This window comes from Mustela erminea, chromosome 11, assembly GCF_009829155.1.
Source record: "Mustela erminea isolate mMusErm1 chromosome 11, mMusErm1.Pri, whole genome shotgun sequence".
NCBI lineage: Eukaryota > Metazoa > Chordata > Mammalia > Carnivora > Mustelidae > Mustela > Mustela erminea.
In genome coordinates this window covers 105,118,759-105,143,739 of record NC_045624.1, presented here as the reverse complement: position 1 = coordinate 105,143,739, position 24,981 = coordinate 105,118,759, and the positions used below count along the sequence as shown (strand labels likewise).

At 36.3% G+C, this 24,981-nt stretch overlaps 1 protein-coding gene across 14 annotated transcripts in view; it reads left to right on the top strand.

The window, feature by feature from the left end:
* Positions 1 to 24,981, top strand: part of SUGCT (succinyl-CoA:glutarate-CoA transferase) — a 787,044-nt gene that overhangs the window by 145,003 nt on the left and 617,060 nt on the right. For 13 of the 14 annotated variants that reach the window (XR_004276715.1, XM_032304179.1, XM_032304194.1 and 10 more), the window contains exon 8: positions 3,380 to 3,523. The exons of the other annotated variant lie outside the window; for it this stretch is intronic. Coding sequence is in view for 12 of the 13 variants with exons in the window: in XM_032304179.1 (XP_032160070.1) it covers positions 3,380 to 3,523 (144 nt within the window). In the remaining variant the exon portion in view is untranslated. The remainder of the gene's footprint in view (positions 1 to 3,379; positions 3,524 to 24,981) is intronic. 14 annotated transcript variants of the gene reach the window in all.

Here is a 24,981-nt window from a genome sequence, read left to right as displayed (position 1 = left end):
TAGATTAATTGATCATATATGTGTGGTTTCATTTCTGGGGTCTCTATTCTGTTCTGTTGATTTATGTGTCTATTTCTCTCTCTCTCTCTTTTTTTTTTGGCAGTACCAAACTGTTTTGGTTGCTACAACTTTATTTTTAAAGATTTTATTTATTTATTTGAGAGAGAGAGAACGAGAGCACAAGTGGGGTGAGGGACAGAGGGAGAAGCAGATTCCCTGCTGAGCAGGGAGCCCAATGTGGGACTCAATCCTGGGACTCTAGGATCATTACCTGAGCTGAAGGCAGGCACTGACTGAATCACCCAGGTGCCCTTATTATTTTAGCTTTGTCGTATAACTTGAAATCTGGGGTTGTGATACCTCCAGTTTTGTTTTTATTTCTCAAGATTTCCTTGACTATTTGAAATTTTTTGTGGTTCCATATAAATTTTAGGATAATTTGTTCTATTTTTGTAAAAAAAAAAAACCCACTATTGGTATTTTGATAGGGATCACATTGAATCTGTAGATTGCTTTGGGTAGTATGCACATTTTAAATATTCTTAGTTCATCTAATCCATGAGCATAAAATATCTTTCCATTTGTTTCTTCTTCAATTTCTTTAATCAGTGTTTTATAGTTTTCAAAATACAGGTGTTTCATCTCTTTGAGTTTATTCCTATGTATTTTATTCTTTTTGGTGCAATTGCAAATGAGGTTGTGTTCTTAATTTCTCTTTCTACTATTTTGTTATTAGTATATAGAATGCTACTGATTTCTGAGTATTAATTTTGTATCCTGCAACTTTACTGAATTCATTTATTACTCCTAGTAGTTTTTTGGTAGAGTCTAGGACTTTCTGTGTATAGTATCATGTTATTCACAAATAGCAACATTTTAACTTCTTTACCAATATAGATGCCTCTTATTAATCTTGAAGTATTTTCTAATTTCTTATGTGATTTTGTTTGTTACTTGTTAATGCTTTGGAATTATGTTGTTTACTGTACACATATTTTTGGTTTTCCAAATTATGCCTCTGTTAGTGATTTTAAGTTCATTCAGTTATTATTTGAGAACATATTTTGTATGAACTCACTACTTTTAAATTTATTTTAGTTTGTCTTATGGCCTATGATATTGTCTGTCCTAGAGAATTTTCCATGTGCACTTGAGAAGAATGTGCATTTTGTTGTTGTAGATGTTTTCTAGATATTAAATATATTTGGTTTATGGTGTTCAAATCTTTTCTTTCTTTCTTGATTTCCTATCTAGTTGTTCTATTCACTATTCATATTTGAGTTTTGAAACCTTCTATTATTCCTGAAGTGTCTGTTTCTCCTTTCAAATCAGTCACTTTTGGCTTTTTGTTTTTTTCCATATATGGAAACATGTGCATATATGTTTATACTTGTTATATCTTCCTAATGCAATGATCCCATTTTCTCTTGTGACATTTTTTTGGTTTGTTTTAGTAACTCTTTGGTCTGATATTAGTATAGCCACTCCAACATTCTTATGGCTATTGTTTTCATGACTTATTTTTTCCCCATGCTTTCATATTTTCAGCTTATTTGTATCTTTGAATCTAAAGTATGTTAGCAAGCCCGATTCATACTTTGAATCTAAGTATGTTAGTAAGTTGGTGTTTCACTAAAATTATTTGATATAAATAATTTTATTACCTTTAACAGTGATAATGTTGTCTCTGATATATTGACGAGTTAATGTTTGTTTAATACTTATAATCTCATACTGTTATTCTGGATAATGATGTTTTTGGAATATTAAGCAGGTAATAAAAGCCTCCCCTTTTCAGGAAGTTTAAATATAAGATAAAGGATTTATTGTCTAATTTATTCCTATTGGTATGAGAAGTAGAGCAGATAAAATATGAGTTTATTCATTTTATAGCAAGAAAATGTGTCTATAAACTTAAATTTGTACTTTTCTCTCATTTTTTAAAATTTTATTTATTTATTTTTTCTTTTCTCTCATTTTTAACAATATAAATAATCTTAAATCCCAATGATGATTTTAATTTTAAATTTAGTGATTCAAGCCACTACAAGCTTTTCCAATCATAATGGGTAGGAAACAGCCAGAGGTTTCCAATTTTCATTGCTGTATCTTCATTGAAATTGTGTTAAAGAGCAGAGAAAAAGTTTAGTTATTAAATATTCTCATTTACTTGATTTTAACGTTATTTAGCACTCTCATAAGATGATTGGCGTAGTTCATGTATGGATTGCAGGAAAGGAAAAACTACCTTCTGAAAATGATTGAATAGCAGCTGGAATTAATGAATAAGGAGGTGATTGAATGAGTGTATCAACCAGATGAAATATAGGCTTTTTAATGTATTCTGTGTGATGAATGGATTAACAAAATTCGAGGTAGTGCAAAAATAGAAACTCTATGATATAACAATGAGTGATAATAATGTTAATGATAGTGTTAGCTGATTTTTATAGGAGACTTCTTGTTTGCCAGGCGCTATTCTGGTATCTTTACATACAGGTCAGTGATTGGATTGTCAAATCAGACTGACATGAATTGAAGATGTTAATCAGTATTAAGCTTTACTTGTAATTTTAAGGATACAAGGAACTGAAAGTCACAGGAAAAGCAGACAGAGGTCCTGGACATTGAGAGAGGCCCCTAGATTCTTTGTTCCCATGGTAGACAAAACTGTCCATCCCGGAGCAGTAGATATGATCTCTAATGATGTACATGGGTTACCTTGTACAATAGGGAACATTATAGGCTATGAAATATTCCATTTTATACTACGAAAATTGCATAGGTGATGTCTCTTACAAACCTATAGATTCTAGGTTTGTTTACCATAATGGTTCTAAAACAAGAGTATTCTGCTAAAAGCTTTCTATGGATGAGTACTTTTTTTTTTTTTTTTAAAGCTAATACCATTAGTATATTCGTCAGTAACTAACGTGCTTATAAGGAGAGTAGACCAGGTCTTCTGCCTTCTTTTTTCTTGGGAGACCCTCCTACCCAACAAGAAACAAAAACAAAGCAAAACCAAACCTCTCTTTCATTTCCAATGAATTTCCTTATTTGAATTCAAATTCAGTTATTTATTTTTTTCTGTTAAACTAGGTAAAATATATTAAGAAGGAACTTCAGGCATATTTAAAATAGTCTATTTTATTTTATTTGGTTTGGTTTGGTCTGTAGGACATGGAGTGAGAGATACAGTAAATAGAAATATATTCTTACCAGCAGCAAATATCCACTATAGCAGCTTGGTGTATTCCTTTTGTGTGTGTGAATGCACATGTCATCTACCATTCTTTCTTCTGTTTTCTCTTAGAATATTTGAGAAATCATATGATGGTTTCAATTTTCAATTTTCTCTGATTTTCTCTCCCCAACCCAGGATGGAGACCCAGTTCGTCCGGGAGTGGCCATGACTGATCTTGCTACTGGCCTGTATGCATATGGAGCCATTATGGCTGGATTGATACAAAGATACAAAACAGGGAAAGGACTGTTCATTGATTGTAACCTACTGTCATCTCAGGTACCAAGCCAAAGAACATTTGAGATTGTGGTGTAGGCATATGTCTGGGTTATACTCTTTCATATTGAATCCTATGGTCAAAAATCCCATCTGCAAAAAGAAAAAAAAAAAAAAACAAACAAACCAGGAAAAACGCACAAACAACAACAGCAAAAGCTGTTCTATTTTGGTATACTTAATTATTGTTAAGTTAAAATAAACAGGCCATGAAGATTTTGTTATATGTAGACATTGCTGTTGAATTAGAGTTTTAAAGACTGTATTAAAATGGGTCTATTACTATTTGTGAGAAAAGAGTACATTTGGTTCTATTTTATTGTCACATGAGCTCTGTAACTCCTTTTGACCAGGATTTCTTCACCTTTTATGTACTATGGTCCCTTTGAATAGTCTGGTGAAGGCTATGGACCTTTTTTCAGAATTTTGTTTTTAGATGCATAAAATGATATACTTATCATTACAAGGGAGCCAGTTTTATTAAAATATGGTTATTTCTATATAAAAACCAGTTTTGCGTTGTAATAACACATGTAGTTTTTTACTAATACATTAAACCGTATGGTCTATTATCGTAACTATTGCAATTTTGAGGTAATGTTGAACATAAATGATGTTTTAAGATATTTGCAATATCTAGAATATGATATGAAAATATGGATAGTTTATTCGTAATCAAGCCATATGAACTACTAGCACTCCTGGAGTTTGTTGCCTACATTCATAATTGAAGAAAATGCTAAATTTTGTTAGAAGTTGGATGAACATAGAGATATAATTTTTTTTCCATTTAAATTAATTACTTCCCAGAATTCTTTCCACGGACTCCAGGTTAGAATCCCTGGTTTAGAGAGTTATCAGTTATGTCATGCTAAAAACTAACCTGGTGGAATTAAAAGGCTAACTAACTCTAAGATTGCCATTTTGTCTCCTTTTTATTGGAGCAGACCTAGATGCCTATTCAGAACTGATAAATTTTCAGGAATAGAAAAAAAGAAAATACCAAATTTATGTAAGGTGATATTTTACTATGGGAAAAATTACTTTATAGATGGAAACCTCAGTTAGGAATTTCAGATTTAAATGGCATACCTGGGAGACTAGTAAACTTGGAAATCTGTTTGGAGATTTGTTCTCATAGACAAAATTAAGGACTTGTCTAGAGGTTAGAAAAAACATCAAAATGGTTGAAGGTAAAATACTGCATATGGGGTTTCAACATTAGCTTTCAGTCACAGTGAGCATTTTAATGGTTATATAAAAGGGTAAAATAATTCTCTCCAAATGAATGAACTGCCTTCTACATAGAGAAACACAGATGTTGGTTATGGAAAGAAGCTGAAAGCCTTTTCTTCCTTCCTCTAATTTTATATCTGTAAGGAACCTGAGGCAGGGTAAGTTCACTGGCTACAAGTTACACATTCAATAATGTTGGAAGCCAGGAAGGCTTCAGGGGGTTTGACCTGTGCAGTCACAGAGGGTCCTAGGCTTAGTTTAAATACTCTGTTATCACTGCCATGAGATTCTTAATTATTTTTGAATAAGAGACCCTACATTTTTTTCACTTTGCACCAGTACTTGCAAATTATGTGGCTGGTCCTGGATTTGGGACTCTATTTAAATCTCCTGATCTTTACCTAGTCTGCTTTACTTACATGTCAATGATTAATTAGCTTTGGAAGAAATTCTCTTGTAGCGTATGGTAGAATTTAATTCTCTTCCAGCACCTAGCACAGTGAGATTCATGGTGTGGAGGTGTGTGGTTCCCTGGGGATGGGAGTGGAAGAGGGGGTTTGATATCACCAGTGGGGCTGTTTCAAAGTGAGGGTACAGGAAGTGCAAACTCATGCATGCATACCTACATACACTGCTTTCCAGTCATTTGGGGTATGTGTGTGTGTTTGTTGCTCATGTTGTCCCCTGAGCCGATAAGTCCCATGAATGCAGGAATAATGTTTGTTCCTGCTTATAGTGGTATCTTCAAAGCCTAGCCCAGTACTCATCAAATAGCAGGCTCTTCCAATCTTTTGAGATCAATAGGACACCCACTGTTAGCAGTGGGTATGTCTCATGGCCCTTAGGTTTCATAGGAAAGTTAGAAAAACATAGAAAACCGTAGAGTTAGGATAAGCACTTGATAAACAACTAATGATGAGATGATTTGCTTTTAGCAAACTCGGTAGGAGGGATTTAGCCCATTTGCTGTAGCTGATCCAGTCCAAGGTTGCTAAAGTTATTAGTGTGTTTTAGACTCATTAACTACCTTTTTAAAATCGAGGTAAAACTGACATAAAACATTATATTAGTTTCAGTTATACAATATGATGATTTAATATTTGTATATATTGCAAAATGATCACCACAATAAGTTTGGTTAACATCCATCCTGATACATAGTTGCGGTCTCTTTTTCCCCACAGTATTATTAGCTATAGTCACCATGCTGTACATTACATCCCTGTGACTTATTTATTTTATAGCTGGAAATTGTACCATCTGACCCCCTTCACCTATTTTACTAGCCCTTTGCCTCTTGCAACCACCGATCTGTTCTCTATGAGCTCAGTTTTTTGTTTTTTTTTAAGCAAAAAAAAATTTCTTCTAGAGTCCACATATAAACAAGATTGTATTTCTCTGACTGGCTTCTTTTACTTAGCATAATGCCCTCAAGGTCCATCTGCGTTGTTACAAATGGCAGGATTTCCTTCTTTTTTTGATTCCTGAATAACATTCCATTGTGTGTGTATATATGTACAACTTTTTTTTTATTTCGTTCATCCATTTTTTTTTTTTTTAGATTTTATTTATCTAATTGTCAGAGAGAAGGAGAGAGCACAAGCAGGGGGAGCAGCAGGCAGAGCAGGCAGAGGGAGAAGCAGGCTCCCATTGAGCAAGGAGCCTGATGTGGGACTCGATCCCAGAACCCTGAGCTGAAGGCAGCCACTTAACCAACTGAGCAACCCAGGCGTCCCTATCCATTCATCCATTGATGAACACTTAGATTGTTTCCATATCTTGGCTCTTGTCATTACCTTTTAACAGTAAAAATGGATTAAGTCTTATTTTAAAGCCATGGATTTTCAGATCTAATGTTTTATATGATCTTCATAAGAATCACTTGAGGTAGGTAGGGCAGGAATTTTTTTAAAAGATTTTATTTATTTATTTGAGAGAGAGCACAAGAGTGAGAGAGGGGTGAAGGGCAGAGTGAGAGGAAGAGGGAAAAGAATCCCATGGAGACTCCATGCTGAGTGCAAGTTTGGACTCCATCTCACAACCCCAAGATCATGATCTGAGCTGAAACCAAGAGTTCAATGCTCCACTGGCACCCAGGTGTATAGGGCAGGACTTTTAATTCCTATTTTATTTGGAAAGAAACTGAAGCTAGGAGATGTTGATCTGCTTGACCAACAGAGTCACAGTAAGAATTTTGGTTTCTCTTTCCCTTACACAATAAAGACAAAAGCTTTGGCACCGAGGGACAGGCAAGATCTAGCTTTCCTGTGGTGAAGCTCCAGGGAAGAAGGCAAATTTAGTAAAAGGCAGAGGGAAAAAAAAGATCACTCAGTGGAAAGGGTACATGTAACAAGACCGGCCCCTCCTGTGCCCACGTTGCATTCCAAGAGTCAGAGTAAGACAGTGCGACAAAGTGAACCTGTCTGGATCATTATCTAATCATGTTCGGACTCATGGAATTTAACCTGATGGACAAGTGTTTCTGTTGAAATATGGGAATTTTGAGAAAGAGAACATTTGGAGTGGGTTTTTTATGAGCTCTTGTCAGCTGAGGACTCACTGTGCCCCAGGCGCTGTGGTAGCTCGGTTAGAGCGGGAGGTGACACGTCTGTTCAAGGCTTAGTAGTAGAGATGGTCTTGTCCTAATGGAGAGCTGGAGGTGATGCATGGTTCTCTGTAGGAGAGAATTTTAGAACACAGTTGGGCCAAGAGTATTAAGGGCCTCACATGTCATGCTTAGGAATCTGGATTTTTAACCTCTCAAGGCCTCTGGTTTTTTATCTAGCAGTTCCCTCGGTGATGGTCTTTTCAACCAAAGACTGTGTCTCCTTGGAGACATGCTATGGTTGCCACAACCAGAAGAGCTTCTGAGCTGGGAACAGTGCTAAGTTTTCAAGGGCAGTGGTATAGATAATAGTTTCTGTTGAAGCCAGTCTGAAGTGCAAGGTGGTGGGCGATAAGACCATTTTCATTCTCTTCTCCCGCTGCTGCCCACCTTCTGTTCTCGTTTTGCCTCTACCCTGTTTCTTTTCTCTGTAACTTCTTTTCTTCTCATCTCATGTGCCGCTCAAGTCTTGGGCATCTCTTTTCTCTTTTTCCCTCTCGTCTTTCTTTACTTCCCTGTTTTCCCTCCTATTCGGCGCTGCCTTTTCCAAGTCCCCTTTTCTCTGTCTTTCATTACACAGAGCTATAGTTGAAGCAGTACTGCTTCCAGATCTTACATCTTTATACTGTACCATGAGGGAAACTTACAGAATCTTTTAGCAGTTTCCATGGAAGAAAAAGGAAGACCTTTTTCATAGAAGCCCAGAAAACAAGACCATATATTTCACTGGCTTAAGTGACCATTCCTGAACCAATTAATGAGGACTGAAAAATATGCTGTTTGTCTTAAGCTGTTCTAGGTACCAGGGATGGGGTTCACTCCACCCAAACAATATGACCGTAACGGGGGAAAATGTGATTCCCCCAAAGAATGGTAAGGTTATTTTTTGGTCAGAGGCAGGGGAAATAGATGTTGGGAGCCAATCAACATTATATTAACAATACTGAGTTGTTTTGAGAATCTAGTGCACTAAAGGATGTGAAAAATTCTGCATAAATTAGAAAGTATTCCGATGACTTGCATTAATTTTATTAGGTTATTGAGAAAATATTTTGCAGTGTTAGAAATGTGCTGAAATTAAAAAGGTGGCTATTGACATAATGATTTTATTATCATAATTATTGTAGCTTTTCATAGAGAAATCTTGACTAACTTTACTTCGTCTTTCAATTTAACATAACATTTATAGATTCTAGATCCAAATACCAAACCACAGAATGATTAAACTTTGCTTTATGTAAATGTGAAGCACTATTTCTAGGTACTTTTCAAAGTAGTATAATAGGAAACTTCACCTTTTAAAAAATGTGTTCATTTTCTTTTTTTATATAAATGTTCACCTGCATTGAGCAGATAACATTTGAACTTAATTTCAGCTGCCTGGAAAATGATGGTGATTTCATGCCGTGGGTAAAAAAATGTACTTCTCTACTCATTTTGATTGCATTACATAGGATGACAAACGAATGATTATAACATTCGATATCAGTTGCTAAAAATGAAATTTTGAACTCCTTCTCTTAGAAGTGAGCTGGTATACAATTACGCAAATTACACTTGATTTGAATAGTAGCTAATTATTAACTCGTAGTTGATTGCCTCAACCACAACAAAACCATTTTATTGTAGAGACACGACAGTGGCCGGGATGTGGTTTACAAGTGGGCACCAAATTTTTCATAGTTCCAAGGCTATGAACTTTTAACCCTTGTCATAAAATTCTTTGATTTTTTTTTTTTAGTCTTAATATGATTTAAAGTTGTCAACTGAAGATTGTCTAACGTCAGCATCTAAACTGTATTCTTCAGATGATGTTGGTAAATAACAAGGAAGTGGGTTTGGATGTGGTTCCAATTACTCTGTTGCTCTTATTCTTCTGTTGTGGCTTGCAGAAATATCTTTTGGAAGTTTTAATATCCTTCCTGTACTTAATTGCAACCAGGCTTCCCTAATTACTACGACAATGAATCTTTTTAGCACCAACCTTGCATAATTATTTTCACATATAGAATGTTTTGGCATTTTTGATGTCATTATCCCTTCTCCATGTTTGTAACACTGTTCATATTTAGGGTAGATAAAATTTCAGCTGTCATTATTGTAGCACACCTTTCTGGATAAATTTCTGAATTTCAAACAAGTATCGTAATCTGAAATTCATCTTTTTCTGTCTTTAGGTACCTGTGTTTCTTCTTTTCTTTTTTAATTCTGTATCTTTTTTTAAAAAAACAGCTCTAGTGCTATGGTGAGTGCTGTGAAGTGTGTAAATCTGGCGATTCACAGACCTCTACCCCTGGGGATAATAATACATTTTATGTTAATAAAAAATAAAAAACTAAGAAAAAAAAACCCCCCCAAAACAGCTTTAGTGAGATGTATTTTTTAAAAAAGTATATGTGAAAGAGAGAGAGAGAGAGGGAGAGTGATAGAGCATGAGTGGAGTGAGAGGCGGAGGGAGAGGGAGCCACTGAACAGGGAACATGATGCGGGACTTGATCCCAGGACCCCAAGATCACGACCTGAGCTTAAGGTAGATGCTTAACTGACTGAGCCACCCAGGTACCCTAGTGAGGTATGTTTTGTACATCATAACATTCACCCAGTTTTAAGGGACCATATAATAATTTCTAGTACAGTTAGTAAGTTATGCAACCATTACCATAAATCAGGTTTTGAAATAAATTCTCATACAGTCATTTCTGATCTGGGTTGTACCCATGAGGCTAGAAAGGATCAGTTTTGAGTGGGAAAGAATGTAACACTGGGTTGACTTGGAATTCAGGGCCCATTTTGATTCTGTGGGCCTTAGACGATTTTACCTTTGTGGGTCCTTTCCTCCATAAAAATACTAAGAACTATCGCTGCATTGGTATAAAGATGAATATAATTCATTATTATGTATTAATTATTTTTGTGTTAGTTTTTTTCTCACTTTGAAATTAAAATTAAAACATTCTGTGTACCTCTGAAGTATGGTGAGCAGTAGGCCGAAAAAGTCCACTCTGGAAGAATTCCCTTAAAGATAGCCTGTAAGGGGTGCCTGGGTGACTCAGTCAGTAAGCATCTGCCTTGGGCTCAGGTCATGATCTCAGGGTCCTGGGATTGAGGCCTGCATCAGGCTCCTTGCTGGGCAGGAAGCCTGCTTCTCCTCCTCCCACTCCCCCTGCTTGTGTTCCTGCTCTCGCTGTCTCTCTTTCTCTGTCAAATAAATAAAATCTTAAAAAAAAAAAAAAAAGAATAGTCTGTAAATGTGCTGAATTTGTGAGGAAGGACATTATGTATCCAGGAAGGAATTGGAGGTTGGAAATTGAGATCTTGCTGAAGGGTGAACAGAGGATGGGAAGGGAGAGAAGCAGCAGCCTATGACCAAGGAAGCTGACAGCATGGAGCAGGGAGAGAAGAATGAGGAGCTCATATCAGAAAGCTTAAGAAATCAGAGAACTGTGAGTTTACATTTGAACCTCCCTTTTTTGACAAGCCTGATGCATTTCTGCCGTGAAGGTCTGTGTTAGCCTGATCATCCTTCATTACTTGGGGCCAATTTTTAATGCGTATCTGGTTTCCATTCTTAAGTGGCATTCTCCCTAAGTTGTCTCCTACCGTTTATTAAAGTTCAGGAGGTACAAATAAATATTAACATTTCTGATATCAAGATAACTAATTAGGGGGGCACCTGGGTGGCTCAGTGGGTTAAAGCCTCTACCTTCGGTTCAGGTCATGGTCCCAGGGTCCTGGGATCGAGCCTCACATTGGGCTCTCTTCTTGGCAGGGAGCCTGCTTTCTCCTCTCTCTCTCTCTCTGCCTCCTTGTGATCTCTGTCTGTCAAATAAATAAACAAACATTTATTAAAAAAAAAAAAGATAACTAATTAGGAAGGTAAAGACACACCCAAAAGTGAAAAATCAGATAACTTCCAAAGAAAATGAGAATTTTAGATAATCTGTTTTTTATGTTATTATTTTATACTATTGGTTGGATTGAATACAAGTTGGCTGTAATATAAAACATGGTTTGCTTTTTAAAATTTTTTTTATTTTTAAGAAAATCTGGTGAAATATGTGTTGGGAGGATGCTCTGGTTTTGTATAACTGAAATCCTTAGCTATAGTCATTGGCATTGAATATTTTTATATGACATGGACCACAGTGAGGGAAACTGGAGCTTTTAATTTGTGATAATTGATAATTACTAGTGGGAGACTATTTCAAAGGAGAACAGAATAAAACAAGACAAGTTTCATTGCGATCCAATTTAATTCTCTTATTAGATACTTTAAAACAATTTGATATTTTTCAAAATGTTCTGAAAAATAGAAACATAATTAGGAGCAAGATATAGAAGAGTCGCGGAGAAAGATCCATTGGTGTTGACAAATATTCACCAAATTTAGATTTTGTCTTCGCAGAATCTTGTAGAATAATGAATATAATGGACTGTTCCTAAAGGTGGGTTTAATAGTCTTAGAATCATCTTTATTCTTTCTTTTACCAGAGTTGGAACAATTTGTTTTTGTTGCTAAGTGAGCTGATCCTACCTTCATCCTTGTACTTCTTAGGACTGGAAAATTTTATGTAGAATAAAATGTAATCAGGGACACCTGTGTTGCTCAGTGGGTTAAACCTCTGTCTTCAGCTCAGGTCATGATCTCAGGGTCCTGGGATCAAGCCCCACATCCAGCTCTCTGCTCAGTGGGGAGCCTGCTTCCTACCCCAACCTTACCCCCCGCCCCGCCTCTCGGCCTACTTGTGATCTCTGTCAAATAAATAAATAAAATCTTAAAAAAAAAAAGTTGTAATCATATCCTTCTGTGTTAGCTAATTAATGGTGGCTCTATACCTGCCATAAGTTATGGACCAGCTGATTCCTACTGGAACTTGTCTATTTGGCCCCAATTTTTATTCCATCATTGTAGCTAAAGGATAAGTAAACCACTAGCATCAAGCATTGTGGCTGACATTTAATTTCTAGGAAAATCACTTTAACTCTTTACAGAATGTATATGAAGAATAATGGTGAAGTTTTTTTTAGACTTAGAGTCATTACATACCAGCAGTATATAATTTTTAAGGTTTTCTTTTCTTTTTTTTTTTTTTTTTGTAGCTATACCAGTAATATACAGTAAGATCTTGATTAACTAAAGCACTTAGCAATTTGGATATTCTGGTTGATTTCATTTTCTACATGACTGAGGGCTAAAAGGAAGCTACTTTGGTTTCAACCATTTTCATAGAAAATCCTCTAAAATGCTTTAATTTACCTTTCTGTTATGGTAAATACCATATACCAAATATATTTTCACCTTAAATATTATTATTCACATCTCTCTCTCTTTTAACCTACTGATACTCCCTTTGGCAGTAAAAAGTGAAGTTGAATCCTCACTAATAAACTATTTGTCATCTACCCATTATTCATCTATCCATCCATCCATCCATCCCTGTTTCTCTTCTACTATATGGTGGAGTATACAATACATGATAAGCCAGCAAGTTCTCTGCCATATCAAATTTACATTGTCATTGAGGATGTAGATAAAAAACAAGTAATAAGTGATGCATTTGCAGAAGGAAATAAACCGTGTAATAAAGATAACAGGGGCATTTCTGTTAGTGAGGAGGGCAAGATCATTCCAGAGAGAAGGAACAATAAATGCAAAGGCGTGTAGCAGGACAAGACTTGGCATGCTCTAGGAACTGACAAAATGTTGATATAACTGACCGAAAGACATCCCTTGAAGTTACTGGCATTGAAACTGGCTATTTATTAATAATCATCTGAAGAATAAACATGGGTTGTGACATTTAAATAATAACCTAGTAATCTATAGTTAGTAGGCCTGTTAGAAGTTAGGAGTCAGTAACAGAATCTGGTTTTAGTGGGGAAGGAATTTATTGGAGGGGACTAGGTCAAGCCTACAGGGTAAGGGTTGAGTTCTGATGCTGTTTTGGTAGGATGAGCGTAGAAACAAGGACTGCCTACAACTTTAATCTTTTCCGCCACTTGGGCTGACTGGAGGCCAGTACTGAGACGACTGAGACAGGACGGTTGTGATTATTAACAACAGTGCCTGCCAAGGTGCAGCATTGGGAAAGTGCCATTCAACTTGCCGACCTACTAGTAGACACTGTTTTATATAGGCTTCTTGTATTCTCGAAAAGTTGAATTATTGAGAATGTCTTTAATAACATAGTAAAACTTGTATAATGTTTACTTTATACTAGACACTGTTCTAAGCATCTTGCATATATAACCCAATTTATTTCCTTGGTGGCTCTTTTATTTCCCATTTTACTTAGGAGGAAACAGAGGCACAGAATAGTAATGTAACTTTCCCTATGTCACATAGCCATTCACTGAGTCGTCGAGCTAGAACCTGAATGGTCTGGATGCAGAGACTGCCGTACTTTTACTCTCGAGTGTATAAGGCCCTCCCAGTATTCACTATTCACTAATTTATTTGTGGACTTACATATTTAAATGTCCAACACTAGGAATACAGTGTTATGGCAAATAGGGATGTTTGGGAATATGTTTCAGCTATAAATCTTGACTTGTCTTTTGGGAGAATGATTTTAATAAGCACAGTGATCAGCACTGAGCAATAGAACTTAATATGATTGCATATTGATCTCATATCTTGCAACCTTGCTGGGCTCATTTTTCTAGTTCCAAGTGTATTTTAGTGGATACTGTAGGATTTTCCATATAGAAGACCGCATCATCTGTGCAGAGAGATAGTTTTACTTTTTCCTTTTCAAAATGGATGCCTCTTACTTCTTTTTCTTGCTTAATTTCCCTGGGTAGAAAGAACCTGAGTACAATGTTGAATAGAAGGAGCAAGAGCAGGCAACCTTTTCTTTTTCTTCATTTCAGAGCAGAGCATTGCCAGTATGTGTGAGGTGAGTTGTGCTCTTTTCACTGATGCTCTTTATCTTTTTTTTTTTTTTAAGATTTTATTTATTTGACAGACAGAGATCACAAGTAGGCAGAGAGGCAGGGAGAGAGAGGAGGAAGCAGGCTTCTCGCTGAGCAGAGAGCCCGATGTAGGGCTCGATCTCAGGACCCTGAGATCATGACCTGAGCTGAAGGCAGAGGCTTAACCCACTGAGCCACCCAGGCACCCCTGATGCTCTTTATCAAGTTGAGGAATTTCCCCTTATTCTTGGTTTGCTGAATTTTTTTTTTAATCACAAAAGTGTTAGATTTTTGGCAAATGCTATTTCTGCAACTATTAAGATCATGATTTGGCTCGCATCACTTATCCTATTAATATGTTATTTGATATTGATTGGCTTACATTGATTTTTGTATATTGAATGAGTTTTGCAATCCTGGGAAAAATCTCACTTGGGCAAGTCTAATCTTGTGTATAGTTGCTATATTCTCTTTGCTAGTATATGGTTAAAGATTTTGGGGTCTATTCAAAAGGAGAATTGATCTGTAATTTTCTTCTTCTGGATGTTTTTTGTATCAGGTATATCTCAAGAATGAGTTGTTCCCTTCTCTCTTAGTTTTGGAAGAGTTTGTGAAGAATTAGCATTTTTTAGAATTTTGTTTTTTAGTTCTTTGGTAGAATTCATCAGAAAAGCTAAAAAAGCCTGAATTTTTAATTTATTTTTTGTAAATTTTATGAGTACTAATTTATTTGTTCTAAGTTATGTAGTTTTTCTATCATTTGTCAGTTTCAGTAATTTGTGTCTTTGTAGCAGCGTGTCATTTTATTTAGGTTACTTTTATTGACATTATTGTTCATAGCATTTTCATATAATCCTTTTTACTTCTGTGAGTAGATGTCTCACTCTTTTATTCCTGATTTTAGTAACTTGAGTCTTTTCTCTTTTTTTTTTTCTCTCTTCAGTCTCCCTTAAGATTTGTTAATTTTGTTGATCTTTCCAACAAACTAACTTTAGATTTCATTGGTTTTCTCTATTGGTGTTGTCCATTCTATTTTATTTATTTCTGCTCTTTATTATTTCCTTCCTTTTTCTAATTTTGGGTTTAGTTTGCTCTTCTTTTTTTTGGTATCTTGTGATGGAGTGTTAAGTTATTGATTTGAGATCTTTTATTTTTAAATATTGTCAGTTTCAGCTGTAAATTACCCTCTAAGAACTGTTTTACCTTCATCTCATAAGTTCTGGTATGTTGTGTTTTCCTTTTCTATTATCTCAAATTACATTCTAATTTCCTTTTGTGATTTCTTCTTTGATCCATTGGTTTTTAGGAAGGTGTTGTTTAATTTCCACTCATTTGTGAATTTCCCAAATTCCCTTCTGTTATTAATTTCTCACTTCATTCCATTGTAGTTGGAGAACATTTTTTTTTTTTAAGATTTTATTTATTTATTTGAGAGAGAGAGAACTTGAGTAGGGGAAGGGACCAAGGGAGAAGTACAGGCTGACTCCATGCTGAATGTGGAGCTAATATGGGGCTCGATCCAGGACCCTAAGATCATGACCTGAGTTGAAGTCAGATGCTTAGCCAAATGAGCCACCTAGGCACCCCTAGAGAACATTCTTTGTGTGAATTTCAGTCTTTTTAAATGTACCAAGGCTTGTTTTGGGCCTAATGAATGATCTGTCTTAGAGAATGTTTCTGGTGTACCTTCTCAGGTGTGTTCTGCTGCTCTTATGGAGTGTTCTATAGATGACTGTTAGAACTAGTTTGTTTATATGGTAATGTTATATTTAATATTTTGAGGACCTGTCATTTTTTCCCCTAAAAAAGCAGCTTGATTTTACAGTCTCATGAGCAATTTATGAAATATCTAATTTTTCCAGGTCTTTGCTACTGCTTGCTGTTCTGTTTTACTTAAGCTACTGTAAAGTAATTAATATAAAGTGGTTTTGATTCGCATTTCTACCCTTCTATTTCTCTGTTGATTTTCCACCTAGTTGTTCTATCCATTACTGAAAGTGAGATATTTAAGTCTCCATGTGTTACTGTTGGACTGTCTCTTTCTTCTTTCAGTTCTCTCAGTTTTTGCTTCAGGTCTTTAAGTACTCTGTTGTTAGGTTCATGTATGTTTATAATTGTTACATCTTCTTGGTAAATATTATTGTTATAAAATGAATTAATTTGTCTCTAGTAACAATTTTTTGGTCGTAAAGTCTATTTTATCTGTTTTTTGCTACCATTTTCATCATGTATTATTCCCTTGGGCTATCATAATAAAGTACTATACATGGGTTGCTCTAACATTAGAGATTTATTTTCTCATAATTCTGGAAGGTTGAACTCTGAGGTCAAGGCGTTGTAAGGGTTGATTTCTTCTGAGGGCCATGAGGGAAGGATCTGTTTCAGGCCTTTCTTCTTGGCTGGTGGATGGTCATGTTTATCTGTGTTTTCACATCATCTTTTTTTGCACATCTGTGTTCAGTTTTTCTCTTTATATAAAGAAATCGGTTATATTGGATTAGGGCACATCCTAGTGATCTCATTTTAACTTAACTGCCTCTTAAAAGACCCTGTCCCAAATATGGTCACATTCTTATTTTTCTTTTTTTAAATATTTATTTATTTATTTGTTTAGAGAGAAAGTGCAAGAGAGCGCAAGTTGGGGGAGGAGGGGGCAGGGAGGAGGGGCAGAGAATCTCAGACAGACTCCTTGATTGAGCCATCCAGGCACTACACCAAATGTGATCACATTCTGTGGTATGAAGCTTAGGACTTCAATGCATGAATTTTTGAGGAATCACTATTTAGCCTATGACTCATGGTATATCTTCTTTCATCTTTTTAGTTTGACCTCTTTGTGGTTTTGAATCTAAAGTATGTCTCTTCTAGACAGAATATAGTTGAATCAACTTTTTTATGCCTTCTGCCAGTCTCTTTTTTTTAATTTGACATTTGCTATTGTTTTTTAATATATTTTGTGTTGTTTTTGTTTCTTTGTTCCTTCATTAATACCTTTTTTTTCTAAATACATATTTTCTAGTATACTATTGTAATTCCCTTCATATATATATATTTTTTGTTTGTTTGTTTTGTTTTGTTATTAGTGCTGCCCTAGGAATTACAATTAACATCTTAATCTAGAACAATCTAGTTGGATTAATACCAACTTCATTTGAATATTCTGTAAAAACTTTGCTCTAATATAACTTTGTTTCCTTTTTTCTTCTTTGCATTATTGTTCATACATATTACATCTTTATACATTGTATGCTCATCAACACAGATTTACCAATATAGGCTCTATTCAGTTCTCTTTTAAATCAGGTAGGAGAGGAAAGATTTATAGACAAAATATGTTTATATTATCTTTTATGCCTACTTGTTTTAGCTATCTCTACTTGTGCTCTTTATTTCTTTGTGTGGATTTGTGTTACTGTCTAGGGGTGGTTTTTTGTTTTTTGTTTTTTTTTTCATTTCTGTCTGCAGGACTCACTTTGTATTTCTTGTGGGGTAGGTTCGCTAGCAACAAATTCTTTTCCTTTTTTTTTTTTTTTGTTTATTTAGGAGTTTTTAATTACTCCTTTATTTTTGAAAGATCGCTTATTTGCCAGAAATAGAATTCTTGGTTGCCATTCTCCCTTCCCATAGCACAATGAGTATGTTCTTATCCTGTGGCATCTGTGATTTTTAGTGAGAAATGAGGTAAGAAATCTTGCTACTTTCAAGATTCTTTGTTTCCATCTTTTGACAGTTTGTTTCTGATGTATTTAGATTTGTATTTCTTTGGATCTTGATTGGCTTTTGTTGAGCTTCTTGGATGTGTAGATAAATGTTTTCCATCAAATTTGGGAAGTTTTTGGCCATTGCTTTTTCAAGTATTTATTTTTCCACTGTATTCTTTCCTCTCCTCTGGACTCCGATGTTATAGTCATTCTTACTCTTCTTTTTCAGACAGGGTTCTTTCAAGTCTTTGTATATAATTATAGTAGCTGATTTAAAGTCTTTGTCTAGAAAGTATAACACTGGAACTTCCTCAGAGACAGTTTCTGTTGACTTTTTTTTTTTTAACTTGCACATGGCCATACTTTCCCATTTCTTTACATGTCTCATAATTTTGTTGTTGTTGAAAACTGGATATTTTAAAGAATAGAATGTAGAAACTGTGGAGTTTGAATTTCTTCTGTTTCCAAGGGTTTGTTGTTTTTTTAATGACTTTACCAAATGAATTCTATAAAGTCTTTATCCTTTGTCTTGTGTAGCCACTGGAGTGTGTGTTCACTTAGCTTAGCGGTCAGCTACTGATTAGGCAGAAAATTTCTTTCTTGTCTTTTTTTTTTTTTTTTTTTTTAAAGAGATAGAAGTTTATTGAATACATTGCAAGGGAGCAGCAGGGAGGACAGCAAAGCAGGGACTATTTGCCAGGTGGCTATGATTGGGGTGATAGTTCATAGGGGAAGTAAGGAGGTATGGAAACATGGAATTTTCCTTTTTAGGTATTTATACCTGATTTTAAGTAACACACTGGTCAGCTCGGACTTATGGTTATTTTAAGGTGGGTCACCTAATGAGCCTATTTGCTTCCAGCCTGGTGGTCACTGTGGGCCCTTTTACCTTACTCAGGTTTCCATTCCTCAAACCTGTTTCCTACAAGTGGCCTCTACATTCCCCTGACAAAGATAGATTTTTGGCATTTGGGTGGAGGTCTCATCTTCAGTAGCTGCCTCATGCTGGATGGGGGTGGGGGCAGACTATCCCTACCTAAACTTGTTGATCATCGGGGATTCTGTGCAGTTATAGACCAGAGCATGATATTATATTAATATACTGGTAGGCGATTTGAGTGACATTTCTTGGTGGCCAGGTCAGTGGGATTTAGGGGGAGGGGATCCTCTGATGGTATATGCTGGAATCCTTGTTGAATCATCATTTGTATATGGAATTGTTGGATTCACTCCAGACATGTAGGGATGTATTTTGCCTGTAGATTGAGATGGTGGCTGGATCCGCAGGAACAAAGGTATAAAGGGGGACCTACAAGAAGTAAGGCAACTGAGAGTCAGCCAGGATCAGGAAAGGGTCCCATATGAGTTCAAAATGTGTGTGAATTTACCCTGGACAAGCTTCCACTGCCAAGTGCATCATCACATGTTGGGAATGGAGGCCTCAGGGGGATAGAGTGGGAGAGGAAAGGAGAAGAGTCCTTAGCCCTCACAGGCATGGAGAGTCTGGTCTGTTTTCCCTCAGACCTTCAGTCCACACCAGGGAGCTGACCTGGGCATATATCTTCAGTTGTCTGAGGAGTAGTAGGGTTAGACTATTGAAGGTCAGCAGAGAATTTCTTAACTGCCTTGAACCAATATATCTGTTAGCTTTTGCACCATGTGTGTTGGGGCAGAGTTCATAAGTCTACTTTTGCCTTCACTGAATATTTGTGGAGAACCTGAAGTTTGGCTGTAAGTAAAACATTAGGCCTTTTCAACTCTTTCTTGGTCATGTACATGGCCTTGCACATGCATGTGGCCTTCCAGATTCCCAGGGAATATGCAGGAGCTTCTCAACATTCCCTATGGACATGTCTTTTCCCCCATGTTTCTTTTTAAATTTTTGGGTAGTCTCTTGTTTGTTCTAATTGGTATTGCCACCTCAGCTAGCTGTAATGTTAAACAATTATTGCTGATTGTTTTTCACAAATACCCTCAGGATAGGGCTTTGTGTACTGAGTAAGCTCTGAGGCAGGTCAAATTAAAGCAACCCAGAAAATGGGACTTTTCCAGGTCACTGCCAGACAAGTTAAATAGTGACAATTTTCTTTTTCATAAGCTTCAAACTCATTCTGCTTACTTCAGTGGCTTCTAGGTTGCTGGTATTCTCAGCTACCTCAGCTAGCTGTTGGTTTTCAAAGTTGCCTCAGAGCTAGTCGAGATGGATGGAATTATGGCAAATTAAGACATCATAAAGCTTACTGTTCTTACATATATTCAGTCATTGTTTTTGAATACTCATTTTTCATTTGTTCCAAGGATTTGCTTAGCTTCCAGGTTCTGAAAAAGTTGATCTTGAGAATTTTTCCAGTGTTTTCATTTTGGAAGTTGTACTGACCAGGGTTCTCTAGAGAAGCAGACCTACAGTGTGTGTGTGTGTGTGTATACATATATATACATATATATGTGTGTGTTTATATACACACACACTGTAAGTCTGCTTCTATACATATATGTATATGTATACATACATATATATATGTGTATATATATATATATATGATATAGGAATGCCAATAATTTAATTCAGTCCATGTTTGAATGCCTAAGAACCAGTAGTGCTGATGTCTAGGGGCAAGAGTAGGTGGACATTCCAGCTCAAGCAGGTTGGATGATGGACTGGGTCAGTTGATGCCCACTTGAATTGGTGAGGAGATCTCCATTTGCTCTTTGTTTAAGTGCTAATTTTCTCTGGAAACACCATAAATAATGTTTTACTAGATTATCTGGGCATCCCTTAATCCATTTGAATTGACACATAAAATGAACCATCAAGGAAGTACTACTTCCCTACATATGTAATTTAAATTGTTCTAATAGCCACAATAAAAAAAGTGAAAAGAAACCAATGAAATTAATTTAATTATATTATCATTAATTTCAAAATTAATTATAATTTTAATTATATATTCCATTTAACAAGATATACCCAAGGTATTTTTATTTCAAATGTGAAATTGATATAAAATTAAGAAGGAGGTGTTTTACATTTTTTTTCTGTACCAAGTCTTTCACATTTGATAAGTGTTTTATACTTATAGCACATCTTAATTTGGAATATCCTCATCAAGGGCTCTGCGGTCACATGTGGCTAGTGGCTTTTGCAATGGGCGAAATAGTCTTAGAATGCAGGAGAATGGGTAGATGTGTTGAAATTCCAGTATTAGAAATTCTAGTAAAAGAAGTCTTTGCCTACTTGTGTTGCAAAGGAAAACTGTTTAACCATCTGCTCCTTCACTGTTACCGTCTGTGGTAGACTGGTTAATGGCCTTGAGAGATGTCAATGTCCTTATTCTAGAACCTATGAATATTTTACCTTACATGGTAAAAGGAATGTTGTGGATGTGATGAAGCTAGGATTTTGAGATGGGGAGAATATCCTTTGTACTTACAAAGGTCCTTATAAGAGGGAGGCAGGAAGATCAGAGTCAGTAGTTTGAGATACACCGTGATAGCAGGAATGTAGTGTTGTGTGAAGAAAGAGACCACACACAGGAGGAATGTAGATAGCCTCTGGAATCTTTTGAGGGGAAAGGAAACAGATTCTCATCAGAGAGCCTCCAGAAAGAACAAGCCTCATCTGCCCACTGACAGTGATTTTAGACATCCGACCTCCAGGACTGTAAGATAGCAAGTTTGGGTTGTTCTGAGCCTTTACATTTGGGGTCCTCTGTAACAGCAGCAATGGGAAATTAATTCACCATCTAAGCAGGCACGAGTAACTGTGGCAGAAAGTGGCAGAAAGTTTGTTTTTTTAATATAAATTTTTTTTGGGATTAAAGAATTCATGGTCTGTGCAAGTTAAGGTCCATATCAATTCTGACTCAAGCTTTGCATCGCCAATTATGGCACTCATTTTTAGTTTCAGCAATTTTACATTTTAGATGAATCTTTACAAGGGTAGAGGACTTAAAGAACATGGCTGAGAGACAATTCCCAGAAATTTCAGGGTAGCTCTGGAATCCATATATTTATCTCTAAAATTCCAGGAACACTGTGTCCTCTTGGTGGGATAGTTTGTTTTCAGTTCAATCAATTCTTTGTGAAACTGAACCACACTTACAGGATAGAAGATAATACAAATGCATTCTGAGGTTTCCTCTAAAGGAAGCTGCAGAAACTTAAAGCATGATTTGAAATCATGTAAACCATTGAGTCTTTTCTGAAATGATGACTTCCTTTCCACCAAATAGTTCTGTAATTCTTTATGTTTTTGATTTTATTGAACTCAAGCCAGGTCACGATAGTAAAATGAATACACGACACTTTTGTGTTCTATTTAATCTGTAGGCCCAGTGTGAGTCTGAAATTTGTACGTCTTTGGGTAGAACTGTACTCTCTAAATTCTGTGACTGTATTTTTCCACTGTATTCAGATATATTGTCTCAAATTTAATAATGTAGTGTCTTGTAAGCCACTGAGGGAAAACCAAGTGCATCTGTCAAGTGTTTTCAACCACAGAAAAAAGATTTGACCTGAGAAATCGTTTTATTTCTCTGACATTCGTGCAGAATTGAATATTTAGTTTGTTTTGATACACATTCTGCTTCAGCATCTTACAAATATCCCCAAACTGTTGCAGATTGATTTGTAACAGTATGAAAAAAATGTTCGTCACTTCCTCCATCGTATTATGTAATGAAACTGATTTACAATATTCAGAGCATAAGGTTTCTGTGCATGAAGGTTGGACTTAATAAGTTTCCTTTTTGTTTGACTCAAATCGTTGAAAAACTCGGCCCCCCCTTCTTTGTATGTTGTCATATTGGTAATAAGTATTTTTCCATGTTTAAACCATACTTAATTTTTCTTAATGGCAGTGTGTTAGGTTTTATTTGCTGCCACCATGACTAAGTGGGTATTAAACATTTTTTCTTGTTGTTATTGTTAAAAACTTTAAGTTGAGCATGTCTAGGTACCAAGGAGTACTGACTTTGGTCCCTGACTTGTACCTTTATAACCAGTGCTCAAACTGGGCTACAACTTGGGATCACTTGGATATTTCAGAAAGTGCTGCCTGTGTCTCACCCCCAGAGATACCAATAATTGGTAAGGGATATGACCGGGCATTGGGATTTTTAAAAGTGCTCTAGATGATTCTAATGTACATCAGAGTTTGACAACTTGTACTCCACAATCTGTGGATTCCCCAACTTAGGATGTATGGAAATCATGAAGGAACTTTTTTTTTTTAAAAGAGTAGTTTCAGGTTTACAACAAAATTGCAAGGAAGGTAGAGCTATTTCTCATATATTCCCTGCTCCTACACTGTTATCAACATTACTGTCCAGAAGGATACATTTTTTACCAAGGATGAACCTACACTGACACATCATAATCACCCAAAGTTTAACTTAGGGCCCATTCTTGGTGTTGTAACACTCTGTGGATGTAGGTAAAAGTATAATGAGATATCCATCATTTTAATATACAGAGTATTTTCACTACCCTAAAAATCCCCTGTGTTTGCCTACTGCTGATCATTTTACTATCTCTCATTTTGCCTTTTCCGTATGTCATAAAATTGGAATCATACAGTATGTAACCTTTTTGGATTGGCTTCTTTCACTTAGTGATATGCATTTGAGGTTCCTCCATGTCTTTTTGTGGCTTGACAGCTCATTTCTTTTTTATGCTGGATGATATTCCATTGTCTGGATGTACTACAGCTTTGATAACTATGAATAATTGAAGTTTTGGCAATTATAAGGTTTGGGAATTATGAATAAACCTGTTATAAACATCCTCATAGAGGTTTTGAGTGATGTGAGTTTTTAACTTTTTTGGATAAAATAATGCAGAGTGCTATTGTTGCATTGTGTGGTGAGAGAATATTTAGTTTTGTAGAAAACCACTAAGCTGTCTTTTTAATTTTAATTTTAATTAATTAATTTATTATTAAAACATTTTAGAAAAGATTTTATTTATTTATTTGAGAGAGAGAGAGAGAGAAAGAGAGCTAGAGAGGGAACACAAGCAGAAGGAGTGGGAGAGGAAAAAGCAGGCTGCTTACTGAGCAAGGAGCCCGACGAGGGGCTTAATCCCAGGACCCTGGGATTGTGACCTGAGCTCAAGGCAGCTGCTTAATGACTGAGCCACCCAGGTGCCCCTAAACTGTCTTTAGTCATGGCTGTTCACCATTTTGCATTCCCATTAGCAATAAATGAGAGTTCTTGTTACTCCACATCCTTCCCAGCATTTGGCATTGTCCGCGTTCTGGATTTTGGCCATTCTAATGGCTGTGTCGTGGTTCTGGGGAGATTAAAACAAACAAACCAGCAAATGAAAAACCCAAACAGACTCCTCCCAGGCCTCATGCTGGGGCAGGACTCAGGAGCCTGCCCTTTTTTAAATTTTGTTTTTAGGATTTTATTCATTTATTTGTCAGAGGGAGAGAGAGAAACAGAGAAGGGGCACACAAGCAGGGGGCATGGCAGGCAGAGGGAGAAGCAGGCTCCCCACTGAGCAAGGACCCAGGTGCGGGACTCAATCCCAAGACCCTGGGATCATGACCAGAGTGGAAGACACACACTTAACAGACTGAGGCACCCAGGTGGCCAAGGGGCCTGCATTTTGATGCAGCATCCCAGGTGACTCTGATGCACTAGACCCGTGGGTCACAATTTTAAAAGGAGGTGTGTGTTAGCATAAACCTGCAAGGTGTATCTCTGCCATGTACCGTCTTGATACTCTTAAAATTAAGTGGCATTAAAATTTCCCCAGATAGGGCGCCTGGGTGGCTCAGTGGTTTAAGCTGCTGCCTTCGGCTCAGGTCATGATCTCAGGGTGCTGGGATCGAATCCCGCATCGGGCTCTCTGCTCAGCGGGGAGCCTGCTTCCCTCTGTCTCTCTCTGTCTGCCTCTCCATCTACTTGTGATTTCTCTCTGTCAAATGAATAAATAAATAAAATCTTTAAAAAAAAATTTCCCCAGATAAAATTTTTTTTAAGATTTTATTTATTTAT